This window comes from Balaenoptera physalus, assembly GCF_965194825.1.
Source record: "Balaenoptera physalus genome assembly, chromosome: 3".
NCBI classification, from domain to species: Eukaryota; Metazoa; Chordata; class Mammalia; order Artiodactyla; family Balaenopteridae; genus Balaenoptera; species Balaenoptera physalus.
The window spans coordinates 1,031,290-1,048,420 of NC_138890.1; the positions used below are offsets into that span (position 1 = coordinate 1,031,290).

At 60.1% G+C, this 17,131-nt stretch overlaps 1 protein-coding gene across 3 annotated transcripts; it reads left to right on the top strand.

Annotated features, from left to right (window-relative positions):
- The first annotated feature begins 919 nt into the window (after positions 1–919).
- Positions 920–16,460, top strand: SGTA (small glutamine rich tetratricopeptide repeat co-chaperone alpha). Of its 3 annotated transcripts, none has more exons than XM_082456034.1 (12): positions 920–1,036; positions 8,602–8,740; positions 9,423–9,529; positions 9,717–9,801; positions 10,859–10,958; positions 11,317–11,421; positions 12,144–12,282; positions 12,960–13,022; positions 14,187–14,224; positions 14,761–14,850; positions 15,032–15,153; positions 15,288–16,460. In XM_082456034.1, the coding sequence occupies exons 2-11, from the start codon at positions 8,641–8,643 to the stop codon at positions 15,144–15,146; spliced, it is 942 nt and encodes a 313-aa protein (XP_082312160.1). In that variant the 5' UTR covers positions 920–1,036; positions 8,602–8,640; the 3' UTR covers positions 15,147–15,153; positions 15,288–16,460. The 3 variants fall into 3 exon arrangements, with proteins under 3 accessions (XP_082312160.1, XP_082312161.1, XP_082312162.1); XM_082456035.1 differs by lacking the exon at positions 920–1,036 and adding an exon at positions 5,343–5,455; XM_082456036.1 differs by lacking the exon at positions 920–1,036 and adding an exon at positions 5,471–5,599.
- Positions 16,461–17,131: the final 671 nt, after the last annotated feature.

The following is a 17,131-nucleotide window of genomic DNA, read 5'->3' on the forward strand; positions in this document are numbered from 1 at the left end:
TTGAACCGTCTAAAGTACCCAGAAAGAAAAAATTATGAGAATTAAACCGGCCCCAAAACCCACCTCCTTCATTTCTGCAAAAGAAATGAAATGAAAATAACCCAGGGTGTTAAGTGTGCATGCGTTTTAAGTAGGATAAAAATGTATTAGGAGAACGCTTCTGGCAACTTTAACGCTAATTTACTAGGGAATTTCTCGTTACCCACCCTAGGTTTTTTCTCTCTTGAGGACATCAAGTTTAATTCTGTTACTCTTCATTTTCGCTGTTTCCTGTACCTGGAATGCTTTCCTTCCGTTCTGCAAATGCACGTGTGAAAGAGAGGCCTTCCCTAACCATCCCAGCCAACTTACCCCCACCCATCACAATCACAGCACCCCACTTTTTCTTCATAGCGCTTGCCATTAAGTAAAATTTGTTCATTTATGTACTAGTTTACTAGTTTATAGTCCGTCTACCCCAATACAAGGTAATGAGAGCAAACATTTTGCTGGCCATTATAGTTGGTGTGCAATAAATATTTTTCGACTATTAGACATCTGCTGTAAACAAATATCTCTATTATTTTACTCTTATGGATTGAATAAATGAAAGAACGCACTTGTAGGTGAATGGGTGGGCGAATAAATGAACAAATATGTTCAAAGAACGCCTGTAGTACTCTGGGCGCCAGATACCCAAACACAGCTGCACCACGTGGCCGACTCTGCACCACATGACGGCTCCGCCAACCCACAAGAGTCCCCCACTGTCCCACCATGCACCGCTCCATTCCGGCTGTAGAGGACTAGTCAGTTCTGATTTCCGCCCTCCGTTCGGTCGCAGAGGTCAGTTGCCCTAACGACCAGCTTGTCCCAGCCTCTAAATTGCGTCACTTCCCCCCTAAAGCCAGCCTAGATAATTGGTGCGCCTGCGCAGAATGAAAGCCCGCGGGTGCTGGCTCCTTCTGCGCAGGCGTCGCAGCTGGGGGGCGGGACCGGGCGGGGCCGCGGTACGCAGGCGCAGCCGTCGGTGGGTCGGGGTTCTGCTGCCTGAGAGGTGAGTGGGGGGCTCGGCGCTGAGTCCGGCGGGCCTGAGGTCCGCGGTTCGGGGCTCTTGGGGCTCCCAGGGCTCCGGGCCCCGTAAGAGGACGTCGGTGTGGGGCCGGGGTCGCCGCGATCCGCGGGGTACTATGAGTGGGCGGTGCGGAGGGGAAACTGAGGCCGGACGGCGTCGGGCAGGCCCTCGCCGGCCCGGGTCTCCCTCCCTCAGACCCCAGGCCCGGGAAATGCGGATTCGCAGGCCGGCGGGTGGACAGCGGGAGGCAAAGCGCCCCGCACGTAGTGAGCGCTTGCTGGGTGTCTACTGCTTCCCGGAAACACGGTCCTTTTGAATCGGGTCCCCCGTTCGTGTGGTTCAAGTCGGGACTCCTGTCTCGGCCCCGCCACTCTCTACCTGGGTGACCTTGGCCAGCCTCTTGGCTTCTCGGAGCCTCAGTTTCCCCTTCTGTAAAATGGGTGTCGTCTCCGCCCCTGCCTGGGGTGGGAGGCTTCCCGGGAGGATTAAAGTTGCAGGGCCCCCAGCGCGAAGTGGGAGCTCAAAGGGATCAGCAGCGGTTAGTCTGATTTCACACGGAGGGCCTCTGCCTACTGTGCTGGAGGTGGGAGAAATCTGGGGTTGAGGACCAGCTCGTCCACCTCTCTCTGGCTGTGTAAGCTCGGGGAGATCGCTTCCACTCTCCACCAGCCTTTTTCTTCTACTAATAGGGGCTCTAGAAGTACATGCCTCTTACAGGCATTTTGAGGTTAAATACACGTGGAACATTCTTTACTCAGGTTCCCACTCCTTGTCAAGAGCTTTCTAGAGGACAGCTAGTTTTGTTATTAGGTGCCAGGAAATGCGTGTGCACTCTGCATCCCCGCTGAGTGATGTTCCCATTTTCTTTTGTTTCTGCCTCTCTGGTTATTTTTGTCTGCTTTTCTCTCCCTAGACCAGGGATTTTGTCCTGTCAGGGGACACGGGGCTGTGTCTGGGGACATCTGAGGCTTTCACGACCAGGGGCACTCCTGGCATCAAGTGGGTGGGGACCAGGGATGTTGCTCCACACCCCTCAGTGCACAGGACGGCCCCCACAGAAAATGATCTGGCCCCAAATGTCCACAGTGCCAAAGTTAAATCCTACCCTAGACTAGTGATTCTTCACCAGGGGGCTTCAGAGGGGGCAGAGGGTGTGAACCCCCCAAGAAATCACGTGCAAGGTTTTGTGTGCGTGCCCACTTTTATGAGACGAGGAAAGGGTATTTTGGAGTTTAGGCTCTGGAATCAGCCCGCCCAGGTTCAAAACTGCTGATTTGCATCTTAGCTGGGTGCCCTTGGCGGGGGGTGCCCCCATCTCTCTAAGCCTCAGTTTTTTGTTCTGTACAATGGGAGTTAGATTAAACAAACTGTAACCAGGGGGCCAAATCCCCCTGCAGCCTGTCTTTGTGAATGAGGTTTTGTGGGAACACAGCCCACTTGATTGCATACATGTTATCCATGGCCTGGGAAGCTGAACGTCCTCATTCTGACTCTCCTTTTCAGAAAATGTTTGCTGACCCCTGAAATAGGCCATTATGTGTACTCAGCTCAGGGCCTGGAAAGTCCTGGGCACTCCAAGGATTTCATTCAGGGGTTTATAATTCAGTCTTCCTGGAAGGGTGAGTGGTTCTAAATGGGGTTAAGCTCTGCCCCGGATTGAGAGCTATTGTCTTACTTGTTCCTCCTTTTTTTTTTTTGGCCAAGACCCAATGCTGGCCCTGGTGGCCAATGCACAGTGAGGGTGAAAGAGTAAAGGGGACAGTTGGTAGGTAGGCTTGTCATCCCCTCTGCTGATGAGGAAACCGAGACCCAAGAGAAACGACCTCCCAAAGGAACCTGGTCACGTGGCTCTGACCACGACAAGGATCCAAGGTTTCCCTGAGTCCATGTGGACCAAACGCCCCTGAGTGCTGGGGTCCCCGGGGGAAGGTGATCTGTCCAGTGGCTCACAGTCGGGTGCAGGGTGGGCAGGCCAGGAAAGAGTCGGAAGGCCTTGTAGGAGATGCTGGACCAGAGGCAGGACAGGTACTGGGCTTTGCTGGAAGAAGAGGGTGTCCATCTCTGTCTGAGGAGCTGACCTTCTGGCTTGGTGTTGAAGGGGGAGTGAGTGGTTCCTGGATGGCAGGAGGGAAGGTGAGCGTTGCGTTTGAGCAGAGCACAGGGGCTTTGGTGAGGGGCCACATGTGCCTGCTCAGGAGGTTTCGGGGGGCTGTGGAGGGTTTTTAGTGTGCAGGACATCCTGGCAGCCTCTCAGAGGAAAACAGGGCTGCGATGTGGGGCTCGGGCTGGAGCCTGAGTTCCAGCTCTTGGGACGGCCCTTTCCTGGGAGCCCTAGGTGCCCTGGGAGGGGAGGGAGAAGCAGAGGACCAGCTTGCACACACTGGTGTTGGTGAGAAGAGCTGGATTCGGGGTGGAGGTGGGGCAGGGCACCCCCGGAAGGGGTGGGCAGTCTCAGAAAGAGGGTGCTTCTCCTTCCTGGGCTCCAGGGCTGGGTCACTCATTTTCCTGAGTGTACCCTTTTGCCTCTTTGAATGATCAGTTCTGAGCAGGGAAATAAAAGGAGTAGAGGCTGGGGTGTTTTGGGGGTTTTTTTGGCCGAGCTGCACAGCATGTGGGATCTTTTTTTCTTTTTTATAAATTTATTTTATTTTATTTATTTATTTTTGGCTGCGTTGGGTCTTCGTTGCTGCGCGCGGGCTTTCTCTAGTTGCGGCGAGCTGGGGCTACTCTTCGTTGCGGTGCGCGGGCTTCTCATCGCGGTGGCTTCTCTTGTTGCGGAGCATGGGCTCTAGGCGCACGGGCTTCAGTAGTTGTGGCACGTGGGCTCAGTAGTTGTGGCACGTGGGCTCCAGAGCGCAGGCTCGGTAGATGCGGCGCACGGGCTTTGTTGCTCCGTGGCATGTGGGATCTTCCCGGCCCAGGGCTCGAACCCATGTCCCCTGCATTGGCAGGCGGATTCTTAACCACTGCACCACCAGGGAAGTCCCAGCACGTGGGATCTTAGTTCCCGGACCGCGGATCAAACCCATGCCCCTTGCACTGGAAGCTTGGAGTCCTAAACACTGGACTGCCAGGGAAGTCCCGAGGCTGGGGTGTTTTTAATGATAAAATGGAAAGGTGGACGGAGAGCCGGCGGGGGTTGTGAAGGCACAGGGAGGAACTGGCACCGGGACCCCCGCTGCAGCCGCACCCCGGGGCCAGCGTCTGTCCCCCGGCCAGGCTCTCGCCTGCACCCCGCACCTGCAGCCAGCGCCCCGGGTGCCTTTGGAGCCTCACAAAGCCCTCGCTGTTCGCAGAGAGAGTAGCCTGCCCTGAGAATTCTGTCCGGCAGCCAAAGCCCAACAAGTCGGGATTGTTCCTGAGACCCCAGTGCCCAGGGGCAGTCAAGGAAAAGAGCGTCCTGGCATTCCTGGGCCGGCTTTGCAGGGAGCGGGAAGGCGAGGAAGGGCCGACAGCTGTTCCGCGCCCAAGAGGCAAGAGAGCGGCAGTCCTCACGGCCCGCCTGTGTCCAACATGTGCTGGGTCCCCCGCTGCAGACCCACATCCGCTTTTCTGCAGTCCGGAAACCCCAAATACTCTGCAAACACAGGATTTGCTGAAAGTTTGCAGCCAAGTCGTTTGGCCAGAAACTCTGACCCGTGCTGACTTTTATTTTTCCCACTTAGTGTTTATCAGTGATTTTCAGCTGGTGGTGGTTTGGTGACGTCTGGAGACTTTTGTGATTGTTACCACTGTGGGGGAAGGGGGCTCCTGGCATCGAGGGGGTGGGGGCCAGGGAGGCTGCTCCACACCCCATGGTGCCCAGGACGCCCCCCACAGAGAGTGACCCAGCTCCCATGTCAGCTGTGCTGAGGGGGAGGGGCCCTGCATTCATTATTTGGGAAAAAATCGAGTCTGATCCCTGTTCACACTGGACACCAGAATAAACCCCTGATGATCAGACAGTGTAAACCAGGGTGACCCCCAGCGTGTGTGAGTCACCTCCCCTCCCTCCCATTCAGGTGTGGATTTAAATGTGTATAGCATCCCGGGACCTCAGAGGTCAGATAGTCATGGGACGTAGCCTCCGGGGGTCAGTGGAATCGCTAACCCCGGGGGTCTCGCCCCGAGTGCTTCTGCCCCCAGGGGACACTGCTGGACGGATGCCGGGGATGCTGTTAAATACCCTACAGTGCACACTCCCCACGAAAGGAGTGATGTCCCCCGCACCATGCGGATAGCGCCTGGGGGAGCAGCCCCGCATGGGGTGCTGGATTCTCACAACAGCCTCCGTTACCCCGTTTTATAGAAGAGGAAAGAGAGGGCATCGCGGGGGCTCCTTCAGACGTGACACGAGCATCCCGGCTCAGGGGTGGGGAGGCGACGTGGAGCTGGCCTCGGGTGGAGACGGCTGGACCTCAGGTGCTAAGACTGCAGAGCCCGTTGTTACCCCCAGGGCGCCTCCGGGAGCCCTGGTCTCTGTGCTCACTGTGTCAACTTGGGGGGCCGACCCTCGGGAGGAGGTCATGTCAGTAGACCAGGAGAAGCCAGGAACCAGGAAACCAGGTAGCGGTTGCCTCACATGAGCTGTTTAGTCGGGGTGGGAGGGCTGGTAGCAGCATATACAAAGGCCCTGAGGTACAAAGGGCCGGGGCCCTTGGAAGAACTGAAGGTGTGCCAGGAACGGGTGTGACTTCGTGTCTCAGTTCTCTGCACCCTGACGGTCCCCTCAGAGTCACCCCCTCCGTCCTCACAGCTCAGTCACGTAAAGATCAGATTGCCTCTTTATCCTACTCTTAAGCAAACGCTTGCCACCACAGGGCCTGCGTTAGTTCCCTGTGGGGAAAACAGATCCCCCCACGCACACACCCTCGAGCCCAGTGTGAAGCTCAGTCACCGTCACCCAGTACCAGCTCCCGTGGGTCTGGCAGGGGGATCGTGCCCCTAAGTGCTGCCTGGAACACTTCGGGGGAGCCCCAGCTGCCCAGCCTGTGACCTTACCATGTGATGTGTCAATCTGTGACCCCCTCTGGGAGACCCTGGCACCCCTCCATCCCGTTCAGTGATCGAGAAGTCGGCTGGGAGGGGTTGGCAAACATGAAGGCCCAGGTGGTAAATTCTGTGGGCTTTGGGGCCCTTGAGGAAAACCAAGCATGCTATGCAGACACTTCTATAACGTAGGGATGCAAAAGACATCCTCAGCTAAACAGGCGGCTGCCAGGTGTGGCCCTTGACCCCTGATTTAGAACAGAATGTACAAAAGGATCAGGGTCCTGGGGTCTCAGAGGTTCACATCCTAAGAGGACCACTTTGGGCTTTGAAAACAGATTTTCTTCTAATTACAGTAAAATAGATATACCATAAAGTTTCCCAACTTAAGTATCTTTAAGCGCACAGCTCAGTGACATTAGGCACATTCACATTGTCGTGCAGCCATCCCCACCATCCATCTCCAGAACTTTCTCATCTTCCCAAACTGAAACTCTGTCCCCATTAAACACACCCCATCCCCTCCCCCAGCCCCGGCCCCCACGATTTACTTCCTGTCTCTATGGATTTGAGTCCTCTAGGGACCTCATGTGAATTGAATCAGACAGTGTTTGTCCCGTGTCTGGTTTATCTCACTGAGCAATCACGTCCTTAAGGTTCATCCAGGTTGTAGCAGGTGTCAGAACGTCCTTCCTTTTCAAGGCTGGATAATACTCGGCTCTGTGGATGGCTCACGTTTGTTGATCCATCATCCATGCATGGACATTGGGTTCTGTCCGCCTTTCGGCTGTGGTGAATGATGCTGCCGTTTGTCAAGTATCTGTAAAACCAGAACATTGTTGACGTTTTGGGCAGCGGCTCACTGGTTCGGCTGGGGAAGATGACTCACCTTTGGGGGTTTCACTGTCTTCGAAACGAGCGGGTTGTGCTGGTTGGTCTCCCTGGGCCCCTCTGTGTTGCCCCTGAGATCCTGTGGATCTGGGGCTGGCCGTCTGTCTTCTGGGCTCTAGCGCGTCCTGATCCCAGACCTCGCAGTTCCTGGGACGCTCTTGGGCCAAAGGCACTTGCTTGGTAAAGGCTCATTGTATCCAGAAATGGGGGAGGAAAGCTCATTAGCATCCCTGTAGAGCTTTCCGGGGGTGGCCAGAATGCCCTGTCCAGCTGTACAAAACAGCTGCTTTAAGTTCTTCCCTTTTTAAAATTTGAGATATAATTCACATACCGTAAAATTTAGTAGATTCTAGTATATTCACAGTGCTGTGCAACCATCACCACTAATTCCAGAACATTCCCCAAAGAAGCCCCACCCCTTCCTCAGCCCCTGGCAACCACGAACCCACTCTCTGTGTCTGTGGATTGGCCTGTTCTGGACATTTCCCATCAGTGGAATCACACACTGTGTGGCCTTCTGTGTCTGACTTCTCTTCCTTTTTTAAGTTGTCGATGGATGTAGTTTTCTGTGAACCAGAAACAGCTCTGAGCGCGGCCAGCATCGCGTGTCTTGACTGCACTCGCCCGGCGGCTCTGGGCTGGCAGCGCCCGGCCTGCTCTCAGCCAGTGTGCGAAGCCTGGGGGTTATGACTTGCTCTGCCCGGTTTGATTTACCTGCCGCTGGCCAGTGATGGGTTAAAGATAACTCGGCCAGGAGGCCGCCCCTCGATTTCCAAGCCACACAGGCTGTTCACCCCACGGGGGCATGTTTGGGGGACCAAGAAGCTTCGCACCATGGATTCCACCCTCCCGGATGAGCCCTGCACGGCCTCGGGCAAGCGTGGGGTGCCCCCTCTGAGCCTGTTTCCCCTCTGCGTGGGAGGTGGACCTGTGCGGGGGGCGAGCTGTGTGTGAAGGGCCTGGCGCGTCACGGCCCGCAGGGAACAGGCCCTTCCCACGCTCGTTCTCCAGGGTTCTCGCCTCAGCACTGTAGGGGGCCGTCCCCCAAGTTGTGACAACCACAGCTGTCACCGGTGTCCCCTTGGGAGAGTCACACCTGGCCTAGGAATACAGCAGGTTGTAGAGGAACCCAGAGGAGGCCCTGAGGCTGCCTGGGAGGGGGTGTCAGTGCCCTCTGGGCCTTTGGTCTGCTCAGGTCCACCCAGTGGTCCTGTCTGACCCTTGTGGGCGGTGCGTGTCCCCCGGGTGTTCGGGGCTCGGGGGGCTCGGAAGCTGTTGGACCGTTTTTTTGTCCAGAGCGTGGAGGAGCAGCAGGTGGGGCTGCAGCCTGCCCTCTGTGTCCTTGGGGAGCCCTACGCCCCCCGTCCAGCTGGTGAGGAGTGATGACCACCGGCACAGGGCCACATCACCCTGGGGTTAGAGTCAGGCAGGACGGCAAGGGGCTCTGGACCTACAGCCTCAGTGTCTCCTCTGAAATGCGGAGAGTTAACATTTCTGCCTCATTGTTGTCAGGCAGATATGATTAGCCAGTGAGTTAAAGTGGCTCCTGCAGGGCAGGGCGGGGGCGTGAGGGGGCGCCCGGAGGGCCTGGAGCAGGAGGTGCAGGCTGAGTGGAGGTGGAGGGCGGAGGGGGAAAGGCTCGGCTGTGCCCGCCCTCCTGTCCCCACACCCTGGACCTCTGTCCGCAGATCCTGAAACCCCCAGGCCTCATCTCCTCCCATCTCGAGATGGATAACAAGAAGCGTCTGGCCTACTCCATCATCCGGTTCCTGCATGACCAGCTCCGGCATGGGGAGCTCTCCTCTGACGCCCAGGAGAGCTTGGAAGGTACGTGCGGGCCATGCCCTCCCCCCGGGGCCTTGGGTCCCATGCCCAACCCCCCACCTGCATCAGCGCCTAGAAGCTCCATGGGGTGGGAGTGATAGGCTGGTCCCTGTCTTCGTTTCACAGGTAGGGACGCTGAGCCCCAGGCGGGTGCAGGGCTGTCCCCCGCCTCCCTCACTTTAGGCTGGGCCTCCCGCAGGTGTCCTCTTCTGGAGGGGTGCAGCTCCCGAAGGTTCTCCATCCCCCCCGTCGTGCGTGTGTCCCTACCGGTCAAAGGAGGGAGAGAGGCCAGGGGTGGGGAGCCCAGCCCAGACCCGGCTGCTAGCCTGCCTGGCAGGAGGTGGCTGTTCCGTGCCCACCGGGCCGCGCCGAACCCCCGAGGCCCCCCACCCGGGCAGCCCCAGCATTGTGACCCCACAGAGAGGCCTGGCGTCACCACCTGAGCCCCGTGGGGCAGGGACGGCGGCTTCCCCCCTCCTCCCGGCCTCGGGGCTCGAGGGGCAGGTCCATCGTGCGCTGCCCGAGGAATCAGAACCAGCACCCATAGGGCCCTGCAGGGCGCACGCAGCGCCTGGTGCATCCGAGGCCTTAGCGAGCACGCCCAAGAAAGGAAGCGTGAGCGCTGCCCCCAGAATCGTCAGCTCGGGGTTGGGTTCAGCAGAGCACACCTCTGTCCCCCTGGCAGTTGCCATCCAATGCCTGGAGACCGCTTTCGGGGTGACGGTGGAGGATAGCGACCTCGCGCTCCGCCAGACTCTTCCCGAAATATTTGAAGCAGCTGCGGCAGGCAGGGTGAGCCTCGGGCACCGCGGGGCTGTGGTTCTGTCTCAGTTCGAGGGCCTGAGTTACCCCCCCGGGGCTCAGCTGTCCTCGGGCGTCCCCTGGCTGGGTGGGGTAGGGGGTAGGGTGCTGGGCTTGGGGGAGGAGGTCGGCGGTTTCCCGCTGCCCCTCAAAGAGCTCATCCTGGCTTTGGGGCCAGGAGATACCACCTGATCTGAGGAGCCCCCAGCGAACCCCACCTTCGGAGGAGGACTCGGCCGAGGCAGAACGCCTCAAAACCGAAGGTAAGGAACGCCCCGCACAGCTGGCCTCTGGGTGCAGCGGGCGGAGGCCGGCTGGTCCCGGGCTGTGGAGCGGATGGCAAACCAGCCTTTGGAGACGGGGCCGGGGGGCTTTTACACGGATGCAGAGATGCAGAGAAATCAGACCCTTGACCAGGAGGAATTAAAGGGTGAGGCCGCTGCGGAGGGCGGTCCGACAGCTTCCCAAGCGGTTAGATAGAGTGACCATGTGACCCAGCAGTTCCACCCCAGGGTGTGCCCAGGAGGGATGCAAACGCACATCCACAAAGATGCTTGTGCACGCATGTTCATAGCGGCATGGTGCACAACAGCCAAGGAGTGGAAACCGCCCAGGTGCCCATCAGCTGACGAGCAGACACACACACGTGTCCCTCCACACACGGGAACGTCACTCAGCCATGCAAAGGAGAGAAGCCCTGACACTCGCTACAACGTGGATGGACCTTGAGAACAGGATTCTCGAGGACAGAAGCCAGACACAGAAGGACACACAGTGTCTGATTCCATTGATGGGAATCAGATCTACCAGAACAGGCAGATCCAGACACAGAGAGTGGATGTGTGGTTGTGAGGGGCTGGGGGTGGGGGGTGACAGCTAATGGGGATGGTGCTTATTTTGGCTAATGGAATGTTCTGGAATTAGTGCTAATGGTTGGACCACTTTGAATATACTAAAAACCGCTGAGTTACACACTTTTAAAGGGTGAGTCTCATGGTATGTGAATTCCATCTCATTAAAACTGGGCTGTTTCTGAAGGAACGAACAAAAGTGATGGTATCTGAGGCTTAGGTTCCCAAATACCACAACCAGGACAGTGACAGCTGCTGCACCGAGGGCTGGCTCAGGCCAGGCCCTGCGCTGGACGCAGCCCCACCCTCCACCCCGTGCCACCAACCCAGCCTGTGTCTAAGCTTTGCATCCTGGGCCCCCAAAGTCTCAAACTGTCACACGGAAGCCAGGCGAGCCGAGAACGCCGTCTCAGAACTTCAGGGTCCGAGGGGAACAGCCGAGGGTACGTTTCCTTCCCTTTCTCTTCAGGGAACGAACAGATGAAAGTAGAAAACTTTGAGGCTGCCGTGCACTTCTATGGGAAAGCCATCGAGCTGAATCCCGCCAATGCCGTCTATTTCTGTAACAGGTACGGCGGGGGCCGGCGGGGCCCTGGGCAGGCTGAGCGGGGTCCCCAGGGGAATGGGAGGGGCGGTCGATCTGTGGGTTAGTGATGGCTCAGCCGCTCTCCCAAATAACGAGCCCATGCCGGGTGGCCGGCCAGGTGTGGCCCAGTGTCCGTGATGTTAGCGGCCGCGCTCGTCTGCCCCCTCAGCCTCGGTTTCCCTGGTGAACAGGGCGACACCCAGATTGCTGTATCCTCCGGCACCAGCCCAGGCGTCCAGCCCCACCGGGCCTCCCATCCTTGGCAACGCTGCCTCTGCCCCACCTGACAGACGGGGAAGCTGGAATCAGCTCCCCGACTGCCCTGGTTTGCCTTCCCCCAGAGCTGCGGCCCACAGCAAACTGGGGAACTACGCGGGGGCGGTGCAGGACTGCGAGCGGGCCATCTGCATAGACCCGTCCTACAGCAAGGCCTACGGCAGGATGGGGTGAGTGCCGCTCGCCCACCGCCCCGCAGACACTGTCTGCCTGGGGTCAGCGCGGGCCCCGCACGTTAAGGCCCCAGCCCACTGGGCTGCCCCACCCCACACACCAATCCCGAGTCCAGGCCGTCACCTGAGCTTCTGACCGGCCAGCTGTAAGTCGGGGTGCCCACGACCCTCTCCTTGGGTTCAGCGATTCCCTCGAAGGCTCACAGGACTCAGGAAAGCGCTTCACTTAACCTTCTCTGGCTTATCATAAGGGATGCAGACGAGCAGCAGATGGAGGGGCGCCAATGGCGAGGTCGGGGAGGGTCCCGAGGCAGAGCTTCTGTCCCGTCCCGTGGGGTTCGGGGCGCGCCCCCACCCAGCACACGGGGCGGTCACCAGTGGGGGCGGGTTTTATAGCCCGTCTCTTAACGCCTCCCTCCCCGGGGAGTTGGGGGTGAGTTTGGTCTTTGTGGCCAGCAGCGCATCCAGAGGCTTCCTGGAAGCCCACCTCGTTAGCATAAACAGGCCTCCTCGTTAGCATAAACTCCAGTGTGGTCCAAGGACACACCTGTGATTCAGCTCGGCCTGAGCAGGGAGGAGCTCTGACCACACCTGCCCCGCCTCCTCCCAGCCCCGCCCCGGACGTGGGATGGATGAGGGATGGCGATCCCAGCAGTTCGGGGCGGGGCGGGCAGGCGGGCGGCCTCCCAGGCCCTCCACGCCCACTGTCCCTCCTGCAGCCTGGCTCTGTCCAGCCTGAACAAGCACACGGAGGCCGTGGCCTACTACAGGAAGGCCCTGGAGCTGGACCCCGACAACGAGACCTACAAGTCCAACCTCAAGGTGGCGGAGCTGAGGCTGAGAGAGGCACCCAGTCCCGTGAGTCCCCCGGGGACCGGCCGCGGGGGCAGGGCGGCGCGGGGTCGAGGGCTGGGCCTGACCCGTGTGGGAGGAACGTTTCCGGTGCCGGGGGTCTGGCATCTGTTTAACCGGGTCCTGTTGTGCGGGAAGAGGCTTATCCTCGCAGAGCCCCCGGAAACGGGAGGGCGTGAGTCACACGGGGAAGCCCCATCTCGTCAGGAGGCAGAGGGCTGGGGGCCGTGTGGGCCGCGGCAAGGAGCTGGCAGGCAGGGTGAGCAGGCGCGGGGTCGGCTAGTTTGAATGGCCCCGGGGCAGGGGGGCTGCCCGGGGTGACCAGGGCAGGGGGACAGCGGCCCCGAGCCCCGTAGAGGCTGGTTTGCGCGTGAAAGGTGCACTCGCGGGCCAGTTGTTCACCGTTTCTAGGGATTGGCCACCCCTGGGAGGGGCCGTCCCGCCACAGTCAGCATCACAAAGTGAAAGACACGGTTAATATACCGTGCTCTTCCGGGGGACCCACACCGTGGTGCGCATCTTTTACGAAGCACCCCCGGCCGCAGGGCCTGGCCGCCCGGGTTGCTGGGACGCCCAGGATTCCAACAGGCCCCAGGTGGGACCTAACCCCTCAGTCCCCGGGGGGCCAGCTGTCGAGCTTCTGTGTCCAGGCACCACTGACCAGGGCTTTTCTCACGCCACAGACGGGAGGTGTTGGCAGCTTCGACATCGCGGGCCTGCTGAACAACCCGAGCTTCATGAGCATGGTAACGGCCCCCGCCTGCCGTGTCACCACGGGCCCCGGGCCAGGGCTGCCCCACTGCAGGCACCATGGACGCTGGGCGCCGTGGGGTGTGGAGCCGGACAAACGGAACCCGCCTCTCCCAGCTGAATAACCTGGGGAACCTCCACCCCCCTTCCCCCCAGCCCGGGCCCCCTCGTGGTGTGGCCACGGTGACAGCAGAGTCGCTGCACCTGCTCCCGGAGGTGCAGACGAGACACCGCAGGGCGCGGGGGCCCCGCGGAGGAAGGGCCGACCACCCTCTGGTCCAGATGCGCGTGTTCTGCGCAGGGCCGTCCCCTGGAACAGGCACCCAGCGTGTCCGCCACATGCCTGTCAGCCCCCGGGTGGTCTCACTGGTCCTCAGGCCACACCGCTGGCTCACGGGGCCTCAGGGTCGGGGTCTCAGGTCGCCAGGGAGAGAGGAGCCTGGTGTCCCCAGTCAGAGAAATGTCCCCACCTGAGCGGGAAGCGTCTGGCCTCCCACGTCTCGGAGCCCGGGCTGCCGCTCTCGTCCAGGGCGGGGCGGGCACGAGGCTGCCAGAGGACTCCCAGCGGGGGAGCAGCCTGACAGAGGCCGCTCCCTTGGCCTTGTCCGTCGGGGTCGGCGGCCCCAGCCCCCTCAGCTTCGTGCTGTGCTGTCGGCACCCAGCCACGCCCGGCACTTGCATGACCGCGGCCTGGGCACGCAGCCATGCAGGGCAGTGGACGGGCCGAGGCCGGCTGGTAGCACTCTCCAGCCCTTTACGGAAAGAGCCACAGCCTGGAAGGTGCTTCCCTGGCTTCTGCTCGTGTGCACGTCTTAAAATCGGCCCTGAGGAGATGATCCCAACGTGGCTGGGGGTGTCAGTGTAGGAGAGATTCCAGGATGATGTTCATCCACAGAGCAGAGCTGGGACTGACTCCCAGGTGTCCCTGGTCGGGGAAGGATGATGAGGTGCCCGGAATCTTAAGATGAGAGTCCAGATGGGATCGAAGTGGGGAAAGGGCAGGGTCACAGCGTGTGGGGATGGGGTGAGGCCCAGGGAAGAGGCGGGCCTGGCGCTCTGGGTGCTGGGCTGGAGGCCCACGGTGCCTACGGGGAAACCTTGTCAGTGATGAAATGCATTTGGGAACTTGCTTTTTCTGAGAAGTCTGTTTTTTTCTTCAGGCATCCAACCTCATGAACAATCCCCAAGTTCAACAGCTGTAAGTGACCACCGTTCTCTTTTGGGTCTTGTCGTTGAAATTATTGTGGTGAAAGATGCATAAAATGTACCGTTTTAACCATCTTAAGGTTTATGATTCTGTGGCATTAAGTACATTTACGACGGCCTGTAGCTGTGGCCACCATCTAGTTCCAGACATTCATCACCCGAAAAAGAAACTCCGTCCCATTAGCACCATCCCCAGCCCCTGACGACCAGGAACCCACTCTCTGTCTCTGGGTTTGCCTGTTCTGGACGTTTCCCGTCAATGGACTCAGACACTGTGTGGCCTTCTCTGTCCCTGGCGTCACCCGGTGTCCCTGAGGGACAGCGTTGCCCTGTTGAGAATCACTGTCTTTAAGCCAAAAAAGGGTGTTGCTGGGAAAGCTGATGGAATTGACAGGCTGCAGTCAGAAGGGTGGGCTGAGGGCAGGTTTGGGCCCCAGGAGGTGTCCATTGCCGGCAGAGGGGAAGGGCCAAGTGGGGCTCAGAGGGAGGAGGGCTGAGCCGTCTGCGAGTCAAGGGCTCTCTTTGCAGCATGTCCGGCATGATTTCGGGCGGCCACAACCCCCTGGGGACTCCCGGCACCAACCCCTCGCAGAACGACCTGGCCAGCCTCATCCAGGCGTGAGTGGACCTGCCAGGCGGGGCTCCTGGGCAGGCGGGGCGTGTCCCCCTCCCTCCCAGGAAGAGAGACCTGCTCTGTAGGGCCTGCGTCCTCCAGGGAGCGGTCCCCCTGCCCTCGAGGGGCACGTGGGGCGGGCACCCTGGGCCAGGCTGAGCCCGGGCGCACCTCCCCTCCCCGCAGGGGCCAGCAGTTCGCTCAGCAGATGCAGCAGCAGAACCCAGAGTTGATAGAACAGCTGCGCAGTCAGATCCGGAGTCGGACCCCCAGTGCCAGCAGCGACGACCCGCGGGAATGACTGCCCGGTGAGTCCGGGGCCGGGCCCGCGTCGCCGAGGCCACGCGGGGGCGTCTCTGGTCATCAGGCCCCTTGCCGGGGGTTTCCACCCGGATCCCCCACCCCTCCCAGTCCCGTTCAGTTGGGCTGTTTCTCTCTCCAGCCCCCCAGCGCCATCAGGTCCTTCCCGGCTGACCGGAAGCCTTCTCTCACTTTTCCGTCTCTTGCCATTGGACCGCCCATGAGAGGAAAAGGAATTGGACCTGCATGTTAAGACGGATTTTTATTATTTTTATTTTTTTGCCTCTGCCCTTCCCTCCCTTTTTGTACTCTCTCACGGCCCCCAGACCCTTCTCGAAACAGAACCAGCAAGCTGTGAGCACAGACCAGCACCAATCTCACTCCCAGCCCCCCAAAAACCCAGTCTCTAAAGTATTTTCTAGAATAATTTGGGGGGGGTCCTTTTGCCGCTCTCGAGAAGTGGCCCATGGGGAAGCCGTGGCCCGAAGCCCCTTCTGCAGTCCCGCCCCCTCGGCCTGTCTTCAGGGGCCTCGCAGCCCACGAGAAGCTGCTCTCTGCGTTGACTGTGGCCACTCCAGCCGTCCCTGCTCGGAAGGGCTCCCTACCAGCCAGCCCGGCCCTCGGACCTGGGTTCTCGCATGAGCAACTCCCGCTGCAGGTTCCCAGGAGCCGGTTCTGTTGCCCTGGGCCTGGGGGCGGGCCGGAGCAGACGTCCTGGGTGTGCAGGACCCATTTCTGGGACTTTTCTTCCAGCTGAGCATTTGGATGGACGCGGGTCTGATCCCAATGCTCTCTTCCCAGTACTCACGACCGATAGACCGTGAGGGGCCCTCTCACCACCTTCAGCCTGGCCCCCGAGCCCATCCCGGCCTGGCCGTGTGTCCCAGCCACTGCCCTTCTGCCCACAGGTGGTCCCGCTGGCCGGCGCCTCTGCGTCCTCAGCGGGCCCTCCTCCCTTTGGGAGTGGGGGCTGCAGGGGGTCCTGGTGCCGCCCGCCTTGGCCTGAGATTGCCAGGCCGCCACCGTGGATGCCCGGCGGCCCCAGGCGAGGCGGGGCGGCGTGGGGAGGAGGGGTCGGCTGGCACCGCCGCTCCGGCGGCAGCGTCGGCAGCTGGATTGTTGGAGGCTCCCTGGTGGTGTCGGGCCATGTGCGAGGTGACCCAGCACCGTGTGTGTAGGTAACTAGTAGGGAGACGGCCGCCAGCCACCTGCCGTCTGGCACACGTCCGGCGAGCTGTGTCCTAACTCTTGCGTGCTAGCCATGGTGACAAGCATAACGTAACGTGTGGGGAATAAATAGACATCATGACCTCTGTCCATGTCTGTGTTGACCTCTCAGCGCCGCCGCCCCTCCCTGCCCCTAGCCTCCAGGAACCCCCAGCCTGGACCCTGTGTGGGTCACCTTGGAACCACTGAACCGGGTTGTGTGCGCATCTCCTGTCGCTGCTGAGACAGTCCCACAGATTCAGTGGCTTTTAACCACACAGATCATCTCAGTCCTGGAGGTCAGAAGTCGGACATGGCCCCCATCCCCCGAGGCTAAATCCAGGTGTGGGCGGGTCTGCCTCCCTGCCAGGGCTCAAGGGGAGAAGTGCCCCCCCCCCAGCCTTTCCCAGCGTCTAGAGGCCGCCACAGACAGTGTAGGCAAAGGGGGGGCATCAGGACCTGCACTCGGCTCCCCACTGGCCACTGGGCTGTGGAAGCACCTTTGGGCCACACTCACCTCCTTCAGCCGTGGCCTCTGTGGCTTCTGGGGGATTGTACTTCCAGCCTCCGGTGACCTTGAGCTGCCTTGTCCTACAGAGATGACTTCCCCGTGTTCCCTGCCTCTTGGACGGTGGCCAATAGGAAAGGAAGGAAGTTCAAGGAGGAGGAGGGGTCCGTCCCCGGTGGGTGCCGCTGGCGGGGTGTGGAAGCTCCCTGCCGTCCAGCCTTCCTGCTGCTCCAGCTACCCAGTGCGACCAGGCAGCCTGGACACCAGCGGAG

What these genes read in the sequence shown, in the direction of transcription:
- SGTA (XM_082456034.1), top strand. Translation starts at nt 8,641, where the DNA reads ATGGATAACAAGAAGCGTCTGGCCTACTCCATCATCCGGTTCCTGCAT. An exon ending in AAGGCCTACGGCAGGATGGG is followed by an intron (nt 11,422 to 12,143) that starts GTGAGTGCCGCT and finishes TCCCTCCTGCAG; the next exon opens with CCTGGCTCTGTCCAGCCTGA. An exon ending in ACCCGAGCTTCATGAGCATG is followed by an intron (nt 13,023 to 14,186) that starts GTAACGGCCCCC and finishes TTTTTTCTTCAG; the next exon opens with GCATCCAACCTCATGAACAA.